The sequence below is a fragment of the Pteropus medius genome, unplaced genomic scaffold (genome assembly GCF_902729225.1).
Source record: "Pteropus medius unplaced genomic scaffold, Ma_sr-lr_union100, whole genome shotgun sequence".
Lineage (NCBI taxonomy): Eukaryota > Metazoa > Chordata > Mammalia > Chiroptera > Pteropodidae > Pteropus > Pteropus medius.
Genome location: NW_024344437.1, coordinates 3788173 through 3809214, shown reverse-complemented (window position 1 = coordinate 3809214; position 21042 = coordinate 3788173). Strand labels below are relative to the sequence as shown.

Genomic DNA, 21042 nt, shown 5'->3' with positions numbered 1-21042 from the left:
CTCTCTCAAACCTGGTCTTACTAGTTAACTCTTTAACATTGGGGTGCTCTGAAAATGGAACTGTTTGAAAAATAATAGAGGTGAGACCTCAAGTAAGAGGAATAAGCTTAGTTTTCTCTTGGGAAATAAAATTGAGAAGACTTTTAGAGACAGTTTTTCACCTCAGATTGTACTACATTTGAAATCTTTTTAACCCATCATTCCTTTGAAACGAGAACTCTTCTTTCTGGAAGGATTGGTAATGGAAGAGTGGTAGGTTATTAAGTGGATCGATCGCTGACAGCATTTCTTTATTGAGATAATTATTTCAGCAACATTATTAAGATTTTCATTAAGGCTGTTTGTTTTCTTTGTAATTATGAAAAGCTATTTTCCTATATCAAGGATATTAAGAATTGCTTAGAAGGTGTATGTTAAATTATGTTTTACATGAATGAGATGTTATGAAATGCCTTTGTAACACTACTGTGCAAGACAAGAACCCTATGAGAAATCATCCCTTAAATGTGCTTTCCCGTTTACTGAGAGCTTATCTGCATAGTTCTAAAGCAAGCCTTTTATTTTTACACTTAAAGCTTAGCTTAAAATTAGAAGTAATGTGAAAAGACTTTAAAACAAATAGACACATTTAATTTTATCTCTTTCTCAGAATTAATAATCTGAAAGTTATATTGTCAGTTTAGTGGGTGTATATATTGTCTCACTGTGGTTTTAATTTGCATTTTTTAAGATTTTGAATAAGATTGTATATGTGAATATATATGACATTCATATTTTTCTCTGTGAAGTATTATTTATGTCTTTTGCAAATTTTTCCTACTCCCTCCAAGAGCCCCCAACTACTAGGCAACCTATAATTTACTTTTTTATCTCTATGATTTTGCTTATTTCATATTTCATATAAGTGGAATCATATATTTTTCCTTTTGTATCTAGCTTATTTAACTCAGCATGCTGTTTATAAGATTCATCCATGTTGTAGCATATATCAGAACTTCATTCTTTTTTATGGCTGACTAATATTTCATTGTGAGTGTTTGTGTGTAGATAGATGTATTATATTATGTTTATCCATTCATCTGTTAGTGGACATTTGTGGGATTTTCATCTCTTGGCTCTTATGAATAATGATGCCATGAATGTTCATGTATAAGTTTGTGTGTAGACATGTTTTTATTTCTTTTGAGTAGATATCTGTGAATCAATTTGCTGAGTCCATCATAACTTTGAGTTTAACTATTTGAAAAACTGCCAGAGTGTTTTCCAAAGTAGCTCCACCATTTTACATTTCCATCAGCCGTGTATAAAGTTTCCATTTGTTTCAGATCCTTGCCAACACTTGTATTGTCTTTTTAATTCTAGCCATCCAAGTGGATGTAAAATGGTGATTTTTTATTTGCATTTTTGTGATGTCTAATGATGTTGAGCATCTTTTCATATGGTTATTGCCTATTTGTATATGTGTATTTTTTTTTGAGAAATGTCTATTCAGTACTTTTGCCCATTTAAAAAAATGAGGTGTTTGTCTTTATTATTGAGTTATAGGAGTTTTTTATTCTATAACTAATCCTTTGTTAGATATATGATTTGCAAAGGTAGTCTTTCATTCTGTAGGTCACATTGTGTTTTAATTTGCATTTCTCTGATGAAAACTTAAGTTGAGCATTTTTATATATTTATTTTCGGTAATGCTCTTTTGTTACATTCCTGTTCAAAGTGTTTACCCTTTTTCATTTGTACTGTCTGTTGTTTTCTTATTGATTTTCTTATTGATTTGTGGAAATTTTGTATGTATCCTGGATTTGAGTCCCCTGTTGGATATGTATGGCAAATATTTCTTCTTCTCTGGTTTGCTTTTTCACCTCTGAATGGTGTTTTTGAAGAAAAAGTTCTTAATTTTAATATGTCAAATTTTCACTTTTTTTAATGATTAGGCTATTTTGGATCCCTATGTATCACTAAGCCATGAGACTCAAAATTGTGTTTTACTTTTTGCATTTAGATTTATAATCCATCTGGAATTGAATCTCATGTATGGAATGAGGTGTAAGGGTCAAAGGTCTCTCTCTCCCTCTCCCCCTCCCTCTCTGCATGCGCATATGCGTTGCCTCTGTGTGTGTGAAACTGGCTATTGGATAGATAATTTTCTACTGCATTGCAGTCTATCTAATCTTTGCCATAAATCAGGTGACCATGTATAAATGGAATTATTACTAGAGTCTTACCAGTTGTGTTTTTTTTTCTAGCTTTGCAGTACAATACTGTCTTAATTTGCATAGCTTTTTAATACATCTTGATAACTCATAGTGTGTCATCTGGCTTTGGTGTTCTTCAAAATTGCCTTGGCTTTTTTTGGGTCTTGGCATTAGAATACATGTCAGCTTGCCAATTTTCACCAAAACCTGCTAGGATTTTCATTGTATTATATTGAAATATTTATATTGAATATTCCAGTTCATACACTTAGTATATTTTCTGTTTATTTAGGTCTCTTTAGAAGTTTTCTGTGTAGATAACTTTGTCTTTTGCTGGATTTTTTTCCCTATATTTGAGGTTTTTTAATTTTTATTTTTTATTTGTCATTGGTACATAGAAATATAATTGGTGTTCATATTGACTTTTTATATACCAATTTTGCTAGTCCTCTATTAAATCTAGTAGTATGTAGATTTTTCAGAAAATTTTCTTTGTAGAAAATCATGTATTTGTGAATGACAATTTTTTTCTTTATAATTATTTTGTTTTTTTCCCCCTTCCCTTATCGTAGTATCTAAGACTTTCAGGATAGTGTCAAATAGAAGTTGAAAAGTGGTCTCTCTATCTTATTCCATATTTCATGGGTAGAGCTTTCAATAATTAGCCACCAAGTATGATACATACTGTAGATTACTTTTTGTGGATTTTTAAATTGGGTTAAGAAACTATTTCAAGTGTGCTGAGAGTTTTCTTTATCATAAACAGGTGTTGAGTTTTATCAAAGCTTTTTTGGCATTATTTGAGATAGTTATGTTTCTATGTTTTTTGTTAGCTTAGGGAATTACATTAACTGATTTTCAAATCTTAAACCATTCTTATGTTCCTGGAATACTGTGTAGTCTGAGAACCATTCCCATTGCAGTCAGGCTTTCATCCCTGTACTTCCTTAAAATGACTGTGTGTCATCAGTAGCCTGCACATTCTTAAATCTATGGTTCTCAGTCTTCATCTTATTTGAGGTTTTAACATTTCAGTTTTACATTCTTTTCTTCTTGAAATGCTTTTCTTCAGTTGTACTTTGTGACAGCATTCTTTCTTTGTTTTCTTCCTACCCTCTTTTTATTCTCTCCTAGTAGTTCCTGCTCTTCTTTTAAATTCTAAAGACTAGTGTCAAGGTGCTTAATCCTGGAAGCCTTTTCACTTTTCTGTCACACTTTGTGTTTCCAATCCCTTAGCTTTCATTATTCTGTAAATACCAATTATTTTCAAATGTATATCTCTGATCACAGCCTCTCCTTTGAACTCCAGTCGCTCATATTCAGCTCCACTTGGATGTCTAATAAGCTTCATAAATCTAAAATGATCCAAACTCTTACTTTTGATTTCCCTTTCTAACCTTTCATCCCTCAGTCTTCTCTGTCTTTGTTTACAGCATCACCATCCAACAAGTAATTCAGACCAAAAATGTTAATCCTTTTTGACTCTTCTTTTTCACATAATAAATCCATACTCTCAGCAAATTTGTTGCTTAGTTTCAAAACCTATCCAGAATCAATGACTTCTTCACACTTACTCCTCTACTTCTTTCTCTGTCCATTGACATCATCTCAGTTCAAACCATCATCATCTTTCACTCGCCGTCAGACTTGTGCTCCTAAACAATGCCAGACCGTACTACTACAACCTTCTCAGTGTAAAAAATTCCCAAGTCTCTTACTTCTGACATAATCTTTTAACATCTTCCTTCTTGCTTTTTCTGTTGCAGACATGTTGGCCAAACAAAAGCCTCTTTGCCTTTTGTGTAAAATTTAAAATGTGCCCATCCCAGGACTTTTTGCATATTTTCCCCATTGCTCTGATCACTCTTTCCATACATACCCACATGGCTTCCTTGATTCCATACTTCATTTAGGATTTGGCTTATGACACTTTATCAGAGAAGTCTTCCCTGATCACTCTAAATAGAAGTGTCCCTTCCATAACCATCACTGTCTGTCTACTCTAATTTTTTACAGCATCATTCTGACATGTTTTTACTTGTTTATTTTCTGCCTCCTTTCACTAGAGCATAGGCTTCAGCCTTCATGAAAGCAGGGAAAATATTTTTTTCACCTTATTGCTGTGTCTTCAGCACCTTAAAGAGTGCCTGCTTCAATAAATATTTGTTGAATTCAACGTAATAAATGAAAAGCACTCGTATGCTTGTTTGACTGCCTAAAAGGAATGCTTTTTTCAGCTTTATCGGATGAGTGTTTACACTGTTTTATTTGGAAATGATCAGCTGCTATGAGTATAGATAATAAAGGCTCCATTTTTATTTTATCATCAGCTAATAACAAGTTAATGGTTAACTGTCTTAGCTTTATCTCCTGTCTTAGCAAGCCAGGTAATCTGATGTGAGGCTTTCTTATTCATCACATCTAGATTGTTCCATGTAAAACTTTTAAGGTATTTTTGTTTTGTTTTATTTTGCCAAAATATGAGTTTGAAGAAAACTTTGAGGGTATCTGATGTACTCAGTATTTTTGGTTATGGTTAATAAAAACTTGATTCAAAATGACTTAAACATTAAAGAAATATAAAGCATATTTCTTTAATGTGAAATAATGTAATATAAAGTCTAGTGATAGGTGGCTTATCAGACATAGTCCTGGCAGGAAACAGATGTCACACTCAAACTTTATGGAAAAGAGTTTAATGCCAGCTCTGTAAAAAGTAGTGAGCATCGTTAGGGAAATCAGCAAGGTTAGAAGAGATGAGAGGTGAGCGTCTAGCATTAATCAAAGAGAAAGTTATTTTAGCTGTAGGAGGTGTCCCTGGCAGCCATATGGTCTTCATCAAAGGGATGTGTAGTGTATTGGCCTGAAGGGGTGAAGCCAGGGGAATAAATACTCCCAATTCATTTTCTTCCTGTCCTTTAGTTTCCTGCTGATGTCTCAAACTAGTCAAACCCAACTGGAAGCCAGTAGGCAAGGGAGCCTCCTAAGCAGACATAGAATGGGGAAGGCTGGAGGCTGAATCAGTAGAGTCAGCAAAACATGTCCAGTGAGTTGAGCTTCAGGGTTTGGTATCTGGGTCTCAGTTATGTCATGAAAGACCTAGAACTTTTTTTCTATATCTCTGCTCTGCCACTTACAGTGATGATTTTCAGTACAGCTGCTGTCATTGTGGTCCTAAAAAGGTGGACTGGGTGCTCTCAGCCAATCTACATCCAGGTGGAGGGAGAGGGAGCTCTTTTCTCCCAGTTAGTAAACAAGATCTGCCCCTCCAGCTTGATTAATCAGCTTAGGTCTCGGCCCACTTTGAATAAATTTTTGCCGTGAGAATTTTGATGCTGGATTTCTGCACTAATCATTGCCTGCCCTTGTTAACAACATGCAAGTGATTCATATTGGATTGGGCTGCTTGGAGCTCCATCTTGGTGTCTTGGGAGGAGTGAAATGGATATTGAGTATCAGCTACTTTATGATGTACCTCTACTAATTAATATTACTTTCCATACTTAATATATAATGCATGTTCTATGTATGTATATAGAATTGTTTCTGCAATAAAAATGAACATTTCTGCTCATCTATTCCATTGTGGCCTGCTCTAAATGTGGGAGAGACATCCTTTAACTGAGTAACAATTTCTCCCTGTAACATCCATTGCTCATGTTTGATTTAGTTATTTTTTTCTTTTTTCTCATTCTACTTCCAAATATATTTAGTCACATCTCACATAGTACTTCTTACAAAACATTCAGTCACCACACCAAGTAATGTCATATAGTTTAAATTTCAGAGCTTTCATTTTACAGATGTATAACTATAAATTGTCCAAGCATAAATCTCAATTTAAAATAACATTACTTGAGAAAATGAAAGCAGATATCAAAATAAAAAAAATATTAAAAACAGTTAAACACATTAAAACAGAGGTGGATGTCTTCTCTCATCCTCTCCTCTCTTAATCTGTTTTGTCTTCTCTTTTCTATTTGTATCCTATTTTTGAATTTGCCATGAATTCAGTTGAACATTTACTGAGGAATTATGGCAGGCACCAGAGGAAAGATCAATAATATAGATAGTATCCATTTTTATACCAGGAAAGAAAGATACGTGAATAACTAACAGCAATAAAGGCAGAAGGAATTAGTACTACTCAGGTAACTATAACATGCTATTGATTTTAAGCCGAATAGGATTTTGAGTGGGCCAATAAAAAAAGAAAAGCACAATTTTAGAAAGGTACATTTTCTAAAGGTAAATTTTAGATGTAAATACTACTACCCAATGACATTAATTGCTGTGAAAAAACAACTGCATTTTTTTTAGTAATGTGGAAAGCCTTGCGTTGCTTCTAGCATATCTTTTTATAACATGGAGCAAGTTTAAAACCTGCTTTCAAATTGTGCATTACTTCCTCAAATCAGTAAGTTCATAATTTAAAATCATAATCCGATCTTATATTCCTTTAGTGTTCTTTATAAACATATGACAGTTTTTATAGGATAAAATCTGATCTGTGAGAATATTTAGAAACAAGATAGCACTGTTCTGTTTCAGAGCAGAAGAGTAGAATGTGTCAGATAATTTTCTTGAAACCATTATTACGGAATAAAAATAGAATTCATAAGATAAGCAATGTGAAGTTATAACTAGTGAAGGAGAGAGCTGAAAAACAATAAAACATTGCTCTCTTATTTTAATTTTATTCCCCTATCGGTGAATAAAATATTTTAGAATTTAATTATTCATTTTATTAAAGTTTCTTTGAAATGAATGCTCAAGTTTTGCTTTCTTGTTTTCACTCAAATTTTTTTGCCCCTTCTCCACTTTAATAACTCAGCTATTTGGTGGAATCATTTCTTCCACTTCTTATAAAATTCTCATGTAAAGTTATGCTTTTAGGGCTTGATTTGAATTTTGCAGGACTATTGCTTATCTATTCACCATTGGTGGTTGGGCAAACAGACAAGCCTACTAATCTAAAATAACTGCTAGATGTAACTTACCTCGAACATTACACGCTACCTTCTCTGTAATATCTTCTTTTAACCACCCTTCTACAAATTTCATGTTTTTTTCATGTAGTTATTAACATTTAACTGTTACATATTTTACCTTTTTATTTATTGTATATCCTTACCTTCTCCCTTAGAATGTAAGTTCTATGAGAGCAGGCTTTTTTTTTTTTTTTTTTTTTTTTTTTTAGATTTGTCAACTGTTCTTTTTACAGTGTCAAGGAGAGTGCCTGGAAAATAGTAAATACTCACATGTATATTTTCTGAATGATTAAATGAAAAGTGTTCCACATGTAAGGTAAAGGAAATGGATGTGAGTTTCACAAGGTGATAGAGCATGATAGAGAAAGCAGGTAAAACAGACGGGCGTTTTGTAGGTGAAATTGGCTCAAAGAAATATTTTGTTTGGCTCAATGAAAAGTGTTTTAACTTTGAACTTTATTTTTCTAGGTAACTTGAGCAGTCTGCACTACTCTTTATTGTCTCCTATCCTAAGTCATACATCGTTGTTAACTACTTGCATACTATAATTATTTGTGTTTGTGAAGTGTGAAAAATGCATGGCATGCTTAGGTCAAATTTATTGAGTTGTCCTTGTCATAAGTGAGATGAATGTAGGTAATATTAGACTTTAACATTCTTATACTAATAGTTGGATTTCCGTTAGTGGATAATGGAGGTAAAGCTATAATATGACTTGTGTTTTAGGGTTGAGCGGTAGCTGATTCTTTACAGTAGGGAGGATGGTGATATGACTAAAATGATCACTAGATGAGAAAGAAAAGATTTGTGTAGGAAAATATATTTTTTGAAGTTCATTTGAATTATTAGCTTTTATGAAGTTTTTTCTCTAATATTTTCATCTGAAATTATACTGTAGAGTAGCTATTGTCCAATTAAAATACAATGCAAGCTTATCAAAATAATATAAAGTAAAATAATTAGTAAAATAAAATAAATAGAAAAATAAAATAATGCAAGCCTCATATGCTATTTAAAATTTTTTGGTAATAAGTAACAGGTGAAATTAATTTTAATAATTTTATTTAACCTACTATATATGAAATAGTAACTTTTGAAATACACTCAATAAAGAAAAAATTGATATTTTGTATTTTTTTTTATTCTAAACCTTCAGAATCCAGAGTGTATATTTGCAGCACATATCACTTAGGACTAGCCATTTTTCGAGGGCTCAGTAGCCAAATATGACTAGTGGCTACTGTATTGGACAGTGCAGCTTTAAGGTTTGGTTTGAATTTTGCAAGATCTTTCATTATCTAAATACCGTTGGTAATAGGTTATGTTTTGGTAATGGCAGTTGAAGATTCTTGATGGGAGTGCTCAGCATAGACATGGTACCATATGAAGCTGTGGAAGCATGAAATGTAACCCAGTGAGGGTGTATGCATGGGGACTGAGTGCCGGATAATCTTCAGCAGTTCTCGTCTTTAAAACAAAGATCACTGAGGAGTAATAGGAGGGTCATGAAAGCCAAAGGAGGAAGATAGTTTTAGGAAAATAAAATCAGCTTTTTCAAATACTATGGATACATCAGAAAGGGTTTTTGCTAAGCAAGAGTCTCTGCAATTGTAAACGTGCAACTCATTTGTAACTTTTTGAAGAAAGGATTTAGTAGAATAGTAGGGTCAATTTATTTTTCCTTTGTTTTTGAGCTAGTGAAAACACTTTACTTACTCAATGTCTTTTTCTTTTTCTTTTTTTCTTTCTTGGCCTGTGTGTGTATACATGTGGTATTTTCCTCCATTTTAATTTTATTTGTCTAAGATCTCTTGTTCATCAATTTCTATAAAATTGGAGTAAAATAATTCTTATTCATAATTTAGTTTATTTCTTTAGTTTAAGAGTGACATTATTTAACCTGAGGCATTTATCTGCACTTGACCTGGAAAGGGCTTCAGATAACAAACTCAGAGAATTATCTTAAAATAAGTTCCTAAATATAATTAATTTTCAGTACAAAGGAAATCTGCTTTTTCATTTTATATTTAAAATATTTAGGGTTGCAAATTAAAAATTCATATGAACTTACTTAAAGTCTTTGGCATTTTGCATAGTTTTAGCTTGAATTTCTGTTTTCCTTCTTTAGTCCTCAAGAGTTCATATAACTAGAGCTGTCCTGGAGCAATTTTTATCGTTTGCAAAATACCTTGATGGTTTATCTCATGGAGCGCCTTTGCTGAAGCAGCTTTGTGATCACATTTTATTCAACCCAGCCATCTGGATACATACACCTGCAAAGGTATAAAACTTTATTCTTATTTATTTTATTTTGGTGTAATGTAAATAATAGTTAATTGGAACTAAACTATTCAGTAGAAAACATTTGGAATTTTCAGCTTATTTTATAATCAATTTGAGGCAGTCATATTGGGCAGTATTAGAAATCAAAATATTAAATATGCAAGTATTAAAACGAATGAAACTATAGTTAAAAATTAAGCTTGATATAATAACACTATTCTGCAGTCATTAGATGTGATTCATACCTTTCCAAGAAAGAGAATTTGGTACACTGATTATTAAAAGACTAAGAAAAGAGAAAATTACAGGTAACTGTACGATGATAATTGTGATCATTATGACTGGAAAATTGTTTGTGTTGTGAATATAGAATTTGCATCATGACATGTAAATACTATTTGTTTTAAAATAACTATATACAGAACACTTTTTTTCTAGATAACTGCATAAAATTTTTAGTATTTTGCATACCTGAACTTAGCCCTGTTGTATTCTAGTGGAAATCAGAATGAAGGACATTTTTCATGAATTCGAGCTTTCTTTTATAATTTTCAGACCTCCCACATAATTTTGTTTAAATGATGTTTAAGTTCTGACTTTTATTGCAGTTTATCCTGTTAATTGTATTGGTAAACTCACACCTGAAGTCTGTTGACTCTCTCAACAAGGAGTTTGACTTGTCATTTTTCTACTTACATGGTTAGATTCTGATACAGTGGCAATGGTTAAGAAATTTTGAAATTATGTGAACTTTCAGGGTATATGACAATGATATGTATTTTTACAAATATAATGTAGCTGACTGTTAGTTTTGTTCCTCTGAGCTGCTGAAATGTACTTTGATTAAAAGCTTTAGTATAGTTGATTTTTTAAAAATTTAATCATCCTATCATATACTTTGAATGGAATTATTGAATCATTTAAAATTATTTCATTGTTAATAGCTGTTAGATTATCTTTATTAAAATAAATGTTATTGGAATGTGTTGGTTGCAGATTGTTTTCTTTTTAAAATATAAATAATAATAAATAGTTACTTTAAACCTTGTAATAAAGGGTTCTTTCTTGGCCTTTACTAATTTGCATTTAAATTAAAATAAACAAACACTTGAGATATTTTAAATTTACTTTAATACTCTGTTAATATTCTGTATTAGGTTCAGCTTTCTCTATACACTTATTTGTCTGCCGAGTTTATTGGAACTGCTACCATTTACACCACCATACGCAGAGTAGGAACAGTATTACAGCTGATGCACACGTTAAAATATTACTACTGGGTCATTAATCCTGCTGACAGTAGTGGCATTACACCTAAAGGATTAGGTAAGTGTGACTCCACCGGTACGTTACACTGTACTGTAATTGTTCTCCATGCTGAGTACTGTTACTGTGAACAGACGTGCATAGTTATGAAAATATCGCTTATGTAGTAAACAGGTATATTGAAAATTTTTGTGGTAAAGTAGAAGCTTATAGTTTTGCAGTATTAAATTAGTTTTAGAGTAAAGGCAGGTGAAAATAAATAATATTCTGTCTTGTAGCCTATATGCTTATTGTGATTCAGGAAGATATATTCATAAAATTGAAAACAGATGAATGATATTGGTCATGGCCAGTGAGTTCTGATACAGTTGTTTCAATGTCTCTCTTTGTATTTTTTTCCCAACTTCACCCTTTCTTCCAAGGATAGTGGAAACTAATTTTTCACTGCGTTGTGTTGTTTAAAATATATTGCCAACTTTTCTAATACATAAAAATACATACTCATCATGGAAAATATAATAATATAGAAGAAAAAATTATTCATAACCCAAACCTTAAGAATAACTGTTAAAATAACTGCTCTTCCACTCTTTCTCATTGCCTAAATATTTGAAATATTTAAATTCTTACAGAATTGAGATTTTCTTGATGTTTTTGTGTGTTTTTCTTGGCTTTATGTAGTAATCTAAGAGGACATACCATTTATATTTCTAAAGTTTTGATTGTGTAATAATCAAATGTATTAGTAATGCAGTGATCAGTTCCATTTTATATACTTATTTGCCTCCATCTTTGATATGTTTAGAATTACTGAGAGCCTTATGATAAATACTGACAGTTTTTTTTTTCAGAAGTATTGTACCAGTTTACAATTTCACCAATAGCATGTTAGAGCGTTTTTCTCAGCATATTCACAATAGCATTGCAAATTATCATTTTATAAAAATCATTTTAATAGAAAAAGGCATTTTATTACTTTACTATTTATTTATTAGCCTTCTTTTATGTCTTTTATTGATGAGACTTAAAAACTTGGATTATTTTCACTCAGGTCTATTATTCTTTCATTTACTGCTTTTTCTATTGCTTTTAAACCCAGTAATGCCTAAAATTTACTGAGTGCTTACCATGAGTTGGACTCTATGCTAACTAAGCATTCTATACATTAATTTTGTTTAATCATTTATATGTAATATAATTATATATACATAGACATGTTTACAGATAAGGTTATATCTGTACATGACTATTTTGTTAACATCACTTCCTTTTTGCAGATTAGGAAATGAAAGTTGGTATGTATCATGTTTATCTGACTCAGAGCCCTTGTTCTTAAACATTACCCCTGGTAGTTTAGGCAAATCATATATTCACACATATTAATTTCTGACTTACAGAAAATTTGCAAGAATTGTATAGGAATTTCTATATACCCTACCATGTTTCCCAATATTTTACATTTTACCACACTTACTTTATCATTCTCTACTATTATATAAATATAAACACACACATATACACATGTATATTTTTTGTGAATCATTTGAGAATAAGTTGTAGATGTGATGCTCTATTATCTCTTAATAGTCTACTGTTTATTTCCTAAAATATAGGGGCACTCTCTTAGACAACCAGGGTAACCATAAAATAAGGTAATTAACCATAATGTAGTACTATCGTCTCATCCAAAGATCCTATTGAAATTTTACCAGTTATCCCAATAATATCCTTTCTAGGAAAAAAAAATATATTTTTCTCCCTGAATCCCAGTTGAAGATTTTTTATTGCTTTTAGTTGCCTTGTCATTTTAATATTCTTCAATGTAGAGTAGTTCTTTTAATTTTTCCTTGCCTTCCATAACTTTGACATTTTTGAAGGATACAGGTAAATTACTTTTTAGAATGCACCTTAATTTGGATCTGTTTGATGTTTGCTCATGAAGATTTAGGTTTTTCATTTTTGAAAGGGATCACAGGGAAGTCATACCAGTTCTATCCCATTGTGTTATGTCAAAAGGCACATGATTTGAGTTGTCTTATTACTAGTGATGTTAACTTTGATCATTTGATTAAGGTGGTATCTACCAGGGTTCTCCATTGTAAAATTACTACATTCTCTTTTGTAATAATATGTGTTTGGTGGAGAAATACATTGAGATGTGCAAATATTCACCTACGGTTTTAGTTCACTGAAGACTCTTGTCAGAATCAATCTTTACTGTGAATGCTGCCAAGTGGTGATATTTTCTAAGATATTTACTTTGAATGCTGCCAAATGGTGATATTTTCTAAGATATTTACTTTGAATTCTGCTATAGGAAGAACTTGTTTTTCTCCTCCATTTATTTGTTCAGTTTCTATATCACTGTAAATTTCATGGGTTTCTATTTTATTCTGTTGTTACATCAGTAGCTGGTAGGCTTTTTCTGGGACAGGCCAGACAATAAGTTTGTGAGGCTTAGGTAGCCTTAAACTCTCTGTTGTAAGTAGTCAACTCTGTCATTGTGTTGCAGAAAACAACCTTAGACAGTGTGTAAATGAATGGGCATGGTTTGATTCAGCAAACTAAAACAGGCTGGCTTGATGGTAGCAGCCCAAGGCTGTCCTCTGAGTTATATTTATGTATTACTTATGTTTATATTCACGTTGTCTCAGACTTGGTCAGTGAGATCCCCTTCATGTGAGTACTTAGGTTTTTATGACAGATATCCATAAATTTTAATACTTCTTTTCCTTCTGGCACAGAATATTCTTGGCTCATCTTATACTTTTCCCATCCCAGCCCTGGAATCAGCCATTTCTTTAGGAAGCCCTGGATTGTTTTGGTGGATATGGTTTTTAGAAACTAAGATCTGGGTGTTAAGTGTGCTTATTACTCTCTAGATATCATCACTTCTGTGTATTGTTGGTGAAAGGACCTGGGAAATATAAGTTTATATATGTTATATAGAGACAGATGTACATATATGCGTACATCTACCTGTATTAAAAGCCATGAGTTCATACCAGTACCTTCAACTCCATTTCAAAACCACATGGTTCAGTCTAGCCTCCGACTTATTGTATTTACTGCTTTCTTCCTTCAAAAAGAGAACTCTGACTCCCATTACTGTTAATATGTTTATATATTTGCTTATTCTGTTTTTGAAACCAGTGTTCTGATACCTGCACTGTTACCTTCTTAGCTTCGACATTGCAGATGACTTTGACTGTCTTCTCACTCAAACTCTGGGTGATCCTTGTTCCTCCCTTAATCTCGGTTGGTTCTTCGCCACAGGACATGTCTGGCCTCTGTCTTCTCCTTGCCCTGACTCTGCAGGGCTTTCCTCCTTGTCGGTACCAGCCGCTGGTGTGTCCTTGGCCTCCGCTACCTCCTGAGTCCTTAGGTCCTGGGCTGTCAGGCCCTGCTGGCTCTGGCCACCTCAAAGAGAGGAGAGGGAAGAAAACAAATATATTTTAAAGAAAAGTGACTAGAAAGTTTAAGAACAATTTTTTTATGGTTTAATTTATTCTTTTTAATCTATGCTTTTATTACTTTATTCTTTTAAACACATCTTTCTAATCCACATGAAATTAATCTTGTTATTTAGTGGAATGTGAAGTTCTGACATGAAACTTACAATTTTCTAAATGATATTTTTTAATACCATTTTGAATTAAAATGCTTTCTTTTAAAGACACTAAAGATACTTTGTACCACACTAGCTTTACTTAGAACTGTTATTTACATGCAGGCATTTACTTTGAGAAGTAGGATATTTTTGCTATGACTCTGATTTAGAACTTTTATCTCAAATTATTATTATACATTGTTCACTATGAAATATTTATTTATATTACAAATGTCATAGTAATACATGAACTTGTTAGCCAGTGAAATAATACAGAGGTTTATAAATGAAAAGTTATAAAGGAGCCAGTGTTAAAAGTCTTATTATATATCCTTCTGCCTCTTTTTCCTGCTCATACAAACACAGACTTACACATGCATGCACATAGATGCTTCACATTATAGATGTTTCCAATATTTATTCTGAATATATCATAAACACAAAATGATATTACATATGTAATTATAAAATGAACTTCATAAAAGTATCACTAAGCTTATGATATAAAACATTACCATGAAGGCATATCTTCCTTCCATTTCTAGCCATGGAGATAATGGCATCCTCAATTTTACGTTTATTATGCCTTTTCTTTATTTGAACTCTTATTATTTTTACTGTGCTTTACTTATTTTCTGTTTACATGTGTATTCCTAAACTATTGTTAGCGTCTGTATTATTCATGAACCGTATCATTTGTGATTTGTTTTGTCATTCAGTTTTATATTTGTAAGATAAATTTATTTGTATTTTATTTTGTAAAATACAAATTTATATCATACACCTACACAAAATTCACACATAGCTTTATATTTTTCTGCAACCTGCTCTTTACCTTGTGTGATATATGACAATAGTAATTATATATAATATTACTGAGTGCTTACAATTAAAAAGGACCAGGCACTATTCTAATTTCTTTACATATGTTGATCCATTTAATCCTCACAAAATATTCTATGACATAAGCACCATTATTATGATCATCCTAACAACAAAAAAATGATGTGGAAAGGTAATATAAAACTTGTCCAATTTCATTAAGTGGTGGCAGTATTGTAAATAAAAGTGAGATAGTTATTACTAAGATAATGACTGTCCCCTCTGGATCTGAGTGGGGAATGTGCTCAGGAAGGAGAATGTGGCTCAGAGCTGAGGACTGAGGGAGGCTGAGGGCTCTGTTTCGCTGGTGCCACAGCCAGTGATTAAATATTCAGGGATTTCATGAGCTGGTCGCCAAACCATTGGTGGCTGACTTGAAATCAGTCATGGTGGGAGTATTTACACAACGGAAACAGAAGCCCACAGAGAGTGTAAGTCAGACCTCTCGCCTCCATGCCGCGCAGTTCCCTCACCTGCGCACCGTTGGCTTGTGAGTTTGGCTGTAAGGCCGCCGTCAGTGTTCATTCTCTACCTAAGTAGTTACATGGATGTTCATTTTATAGGAATTCATGAAGCTGTACATTTATACCTTCTCTGTGTGCTGCGTTTCACAATGAAAGAGACTTTTTAAAGAAAAAGTAATACCAAGTGTTGGTGAGGAAGGAAAGGATGCTTTGTGCTGTTGACAGGGACAGGGTGGGAAATGCAGAGGGCGGTCAGGGACGTGGGCAGTAGGGTTCCTCCTCAAGAGCGAATGGAATAGGCTGTTTGAGGGATAATTTGCTTTGAGACATAATAATCTGCATGTAAATATTTGGTGAGTAAGAGATGTTAGAAATTATACATAAAGGGATTGTAGTTTTAAAACATAAAGAAGCTATAGAAACCCTGGTTGTATTGATGTTTAAGGACTTCATGGTTCTAACTACATATCCTAAAGATATAATTCAGTTATTATATATTATATATGTTTATCATTGCATGTCCTCATTTTATTGGTAATTAAATATTCGTAATTTATAATTTGCATATTATAGAACTGATATGTATACTTTAATTGTTCTTCATTTTCATTTATTGACTCATAAGCATTTATTGACTCATAAGCATTTACTGTCCACTGTAATATGTATTTGGTATATATAAGTGGCATGGAAGAAAAAAGCTGCAAAACAAATTATAATACAGTGTCACTTTTTCTGTGTTTTGTTATATAATGTGTGGGGTGAAAATGAGGACAGTCTTTAAATGAAGGCAGGTTTGAGGATAAGACAAACAATGAGAAAACTTAGAAAAGAAAACCTATTAAGTTAATAAAAGTAAGAAAAAGTATCCACGTAAGTACTTCATGAGTATACATTTATCAATGGATAATAATATGTTAAAACTTATTAAAAGTAATTTTCTCCCAAATCTAACACTTAGTGAATAATTTGAAATTGCCAAAAATCTGAAAAATAATGTTGAGATTCTCTAATATAATTAAAACTATATTGCATTAATGCTAATAAATTGTATAATTATAATAAATATAACTATTAAAGAATTCCATAGTATCCTAACATTATTGCATTAAGCATTATTGCATTTAATATCGTGAGTTTCTTTTTTTTTTCTTGTTTTCTTTTTGTTTTTATTTTCTCTTTTATTCTAGATGGTCCCCGGCCATCACAAAAAGAAATTATATCGCTACGGGCATTTATGCTACTTTTTCTGAAACAGCTCATACTAAAGGTAAAATAATTTTACATAATTGCAGACTTGCACTATGTTAGATAAAACAATATTTTGGCATAGTTTACAATCATTATTGTAAAATTAGCACAAACTATGTTAATTCATGAATTGCTTTCAAAATTCTGTAACTTTTGTCGAATTTCACTTTTTGGTAAATACTCTTTGAGATCCTCCATACCAAGGGATATAGCAGAAATGTAAAAGGAACATATGCATAAGAAACTAGCATAAAGATTTCATTCCAAAAATTGATCTGTGTTCCTGTTCGAGAAGACTTATGTTATGTATTTTATCACAGAATGATTTTTAAAAGATTAAGAAAATGGAAAATAAAGGTTAAATACATAACAATGCTGTAAAATTTTAGCAGTGATTTGCATTATTTTGAGAAAATGATATATGGTTAGAAAATAGTAATATTAATACAGTTAGATCAAGATATACTATCTTTATAATGAAGGTCAAATATTAGCAACTTCAAAGAATAAATACAAATTTCTATTTACTATTTAACGTGAAATAATGTCTATGAGTTATGAAGTATCTAGATATTTTAATTAAAAATTTAATTAAATTTTTGAGTTCTAAAATATTGTTTTGATGCCTGTCTTTAAAGTTTTTAGATTTAAATTAATGATTTTTTTAAAACTTAGGATCGAGGGGTCAAGGAAGACGAACTTCAGAGTATATTAAATTACCTGCTTACGATGCATGAGGTAGGATGTGATCTGGGTCTTCTGTTTTAATGATTGTATTCAAAACATCAGAATAAAATTTTAACTAAGGAAATATTGGTGATCTTTATTATGCAGGATGAAAATATTCATGATGTGTTACAGTTATTAGTGGCTTTAATGTCAGAACACCCAGCCTCAATGATACCGGCATTTGATCAAAGAAATGGAATAAGGTATGATGATAATATTAATATTTCTATTAGATTTTAATTGAGTACAGTTGTGCTTCCTAGAATAACCCCAATTCTATGAACTTTTGAATAAATACAGCAAAACTTTACACATAAGAATTGAATGATGGAGAAAGCCTCTATGAATCCTCTAATGCTCAGTACAGACAAAGTGTATAGAAATGGTCTCAGGTCTCAAGAAAAGTGATTAAATTGTTAACTGCTCTAGTAAAGACATTTCAAGTAGTGGGAAAAGCAAATTTTCTTCGTCTCTCCCTCCCTCCCTCCCTCCCTCCTCCTCCTCCCTCCTCTTTTTCCCTCCCTCTCCCTCTCTCTTTCTTTTCTTTTTTCTTTCTTCTTATGCAGGAGACAACAGAGGAGAGCATGTGGTATATTTTCAATAAAAAAAAGAGCTGCATAGTGTTGGAAATGAGTTTAAACTCAAGAGCTAGATAGTACAAGCTTGAGGATAGAGATAGAATGATTAGTTTAGATCTATTCTGTTTCTTTTGTGTGTGTGTGTGTGTGTGTGTGTGTGTGTGTAAACTAAAAAACATGTCTTTTGGATAAAACATGGGTCAGAGGAGAAATCCGAAGGATTTAGACAGTATTTGGAGATGAATGAAATAAAACAATATATCACAATTTATGCAGTGCACCTAAAGCAGTGTTCCAGTGGACGGTTAAAGCATTACATGCTTATATTAGAAACGAGAAAAGATCTCAAATCAATGCATTTCAATGACCCTCTTTCCATTGTTGTCCTGATCCTGTTGTTAGAAAATAGCTCTATGATATTTCCAAGCTGTACATTTCGATACTTCAGAAGATCTTATTCTATTGGTGATGAAAATTAAAGAAATCTCAGCGAGGGACTGATTTGCTCAGATTTTTGTTTTGTTAGCTATGCAGTCAGCTGTGTGGAAAATGACTTGGAGAGGAACAACACCTCTGCAGTGAGATCAGTAGGGAGATTATTTCATTTTCCAGTGTTCTGGGTGATGAGCCAGGTCAGTGGCAGTGCGATGGCAATGCTTACTATAGGCAAAAGGTGTTCTAGAACAAGAGGACAAAGCCAGAAGATTCTGCAGACTTGGTTGATTGACAGGTACTTATGGAGACAAGTGAAACAGTTGCTTCATTAGTATTATGAACTCAAACTCATAACCTAGCCCCTTAGGGATTCTCCCTTTTTATTTTTCTGGAATCCGAGTTATTGGAATTAAAAAGAAATCTAGATTATTACATGTATAATTCAGTGAACCTCCACAGGTTATAAGTAGCTTGGAAATTATATATCAATATTAACAATATCAACTCAAGCATATGAATTAGGATTAATTTTTATTATATTACAAGTAAACATTAACTAACTGATCTGTCAGTAAATTTCCTATTTAAACTGTATTACAATCCTGTGTCTTTATCTTGTTTTTTTAAGAAATACTTATCTAATTGTGAAAAAAATCCTATGTAGTGTAGATGTGTGATGCTCTAGATGTTTTCATGTTTCAGATGTTAATCATAATTACTGTTGATCTTACACCTTTTTTTTCTCTAACTCAGATATTCCTAGAAAATGGGAGTTCTGTGGGAATTTCTAATTTTATATTTGAGTATAGTCACATTTTTAGGCTGTGAGCTTTTACTTTGGTTCTCAAGATTATTTTTGCTGTTGAATGTTTTTTTTTAATGATTTCCTGAATATTTATTTGACATATATAACGTTCTTGCTCTCACATTTGTCTTTTTTAATGACTGAACTTGGTTTTTAAAAATCCTGAAAATAGATTTCAGTTTAAATAGGTATCTATTTGAGAACTTGAGGCTTTTGAAAAAATCATCTTCCAAGGGAATAATCACTCTAGAGGTTATCTTATTGCCTGTTCTTCAGTAGAGTGATGAGAAAACAAAAAGTCTCTAGTAACATGTAACCTTTTTTGCTCCAGGTAACAGAAAACTAGTTAAAGAAAATATGCGTTTCTTACAGAAATCTCATTAGTGTAGGAAGCAGGAATTGGAAAACTATAAGGAAATAAGTTTGTGTTTTCCACTACTTTCTCTATGGCTGCTTAGTCTTCTTTCTGTATATTGACTCACATCTGGGAACATAGAAAGGCTGTCTTATAGTTTCTTTTTAAAATCATTTCCTAATTCAAGAGGGCAACAAAGACTAAATGTTGTTTCTCAGACCTCATTCTGAATTCTGAGAAAAGAGAAATAATTGGGCAGATCCATAGTCCAAAGGTCAACAAGAACAAATGTCAGGGGCAATTCTAAGAGAAGAGGAAATATGGCTTCCTAAGCATGTATCTTAAAATAGAAAATTTTCGTTGAGTGTGCTGGGAGTAAATACTTATGAACAATCAGTCACACATTGCCCTTTTTAGTATGTGTTTGAAGATCAAGTTAAAAAAAAATAAAATGTGCTAATTTTTCATTTATCCAAAGAATTTAAAATCCTGAGACATATTTTATCTTTTATGTATATACAATTTATTTGCAAAGTATACAGAGCCTATATTTTTAATATTTGTAGGAGCTTAAAAGATCATTTGTTTTCATATTTTTTAGGGTAATCTACAAATTATTGGCTTCTAAAAGTGAAAGTATTTGGGTTCAAGCTCTGAAGGTTCTGGGATACTTTCTGAAGCATTTAGGTCACAAGTAAGTTGATGGTTTTTATAATGAATTGTAGAAATACCTACCGACATTCTCATTTTACTAGTTTTTTATCTAATGTAACATGAAATTTGACTACAGCAATCTTATAGTGGAAAATAATAGCTTCTTGTAGTAAAAGTCATAAAAATGTTTTATAAAAGAATGCTTATTAGTAGTAGATTATAGAATAAAATCACAATTTCAGTAATATAGTTTATTCATATTTGCTTGCCAAAAATAAAATACTGTTCATTTTAAAGATGTAATAAAATATTTCATCAAATAAAGTAAAGCATATATGGACATGACTTCAATGAAAACTTTCTTGACACGGGGAATGCCATGTATATGAGGTCTCTGTTGGAGCTCTTCTTTTGCTTCCATGCTAAGTCAGTATTTTATTAATTTTTTGTATTCTTTTCTAACATTGGGGCTTTTTGATTACTTTTGTGTTTAAAAAATCCTAGAACAGTCTATGGCTATGCTATCCTGAAAAAGCTCGATCCC

The 21042-nt window shown here is 32.0% G+C and overlaps 1 protein-coding gene across 13 annotated transcripts in view; it reads left to right on the top strand.

Moving 5' to 3' along the window:
* Positions 1–21042, top strand: part of NBEA (neurobeachin) — a 629692-nt gene that overhangs the window by 127241 nt on the left and 481409 nt on the right. For all 13 annotated transcript variants that reach the window (XM_039873014.1, XM_039873019.1, XM_039873011.1 and 10 more), the window contains 6 exons: positions 9315–9467; positions 10627–10795; positions 16882–16961; positions 17618–17680; positions 17777–17874; positions 20446–20538. In XM_039873014.1, the coding sequence (XP_039728948.1) occupies positions 9315–9467; positions 10627–10795; positions 16882–16961; positions 17618–17680; positions 17777–17874; positions 20446–20538 (656 nt within the window). The remainder of the gene's footprint in view (positions 1–9314; positions 9468–10626; positions 10796–16881; positions 16962–17617; positions 17681–17776; positions 17875–20445; positions 20539–21042) is intronic.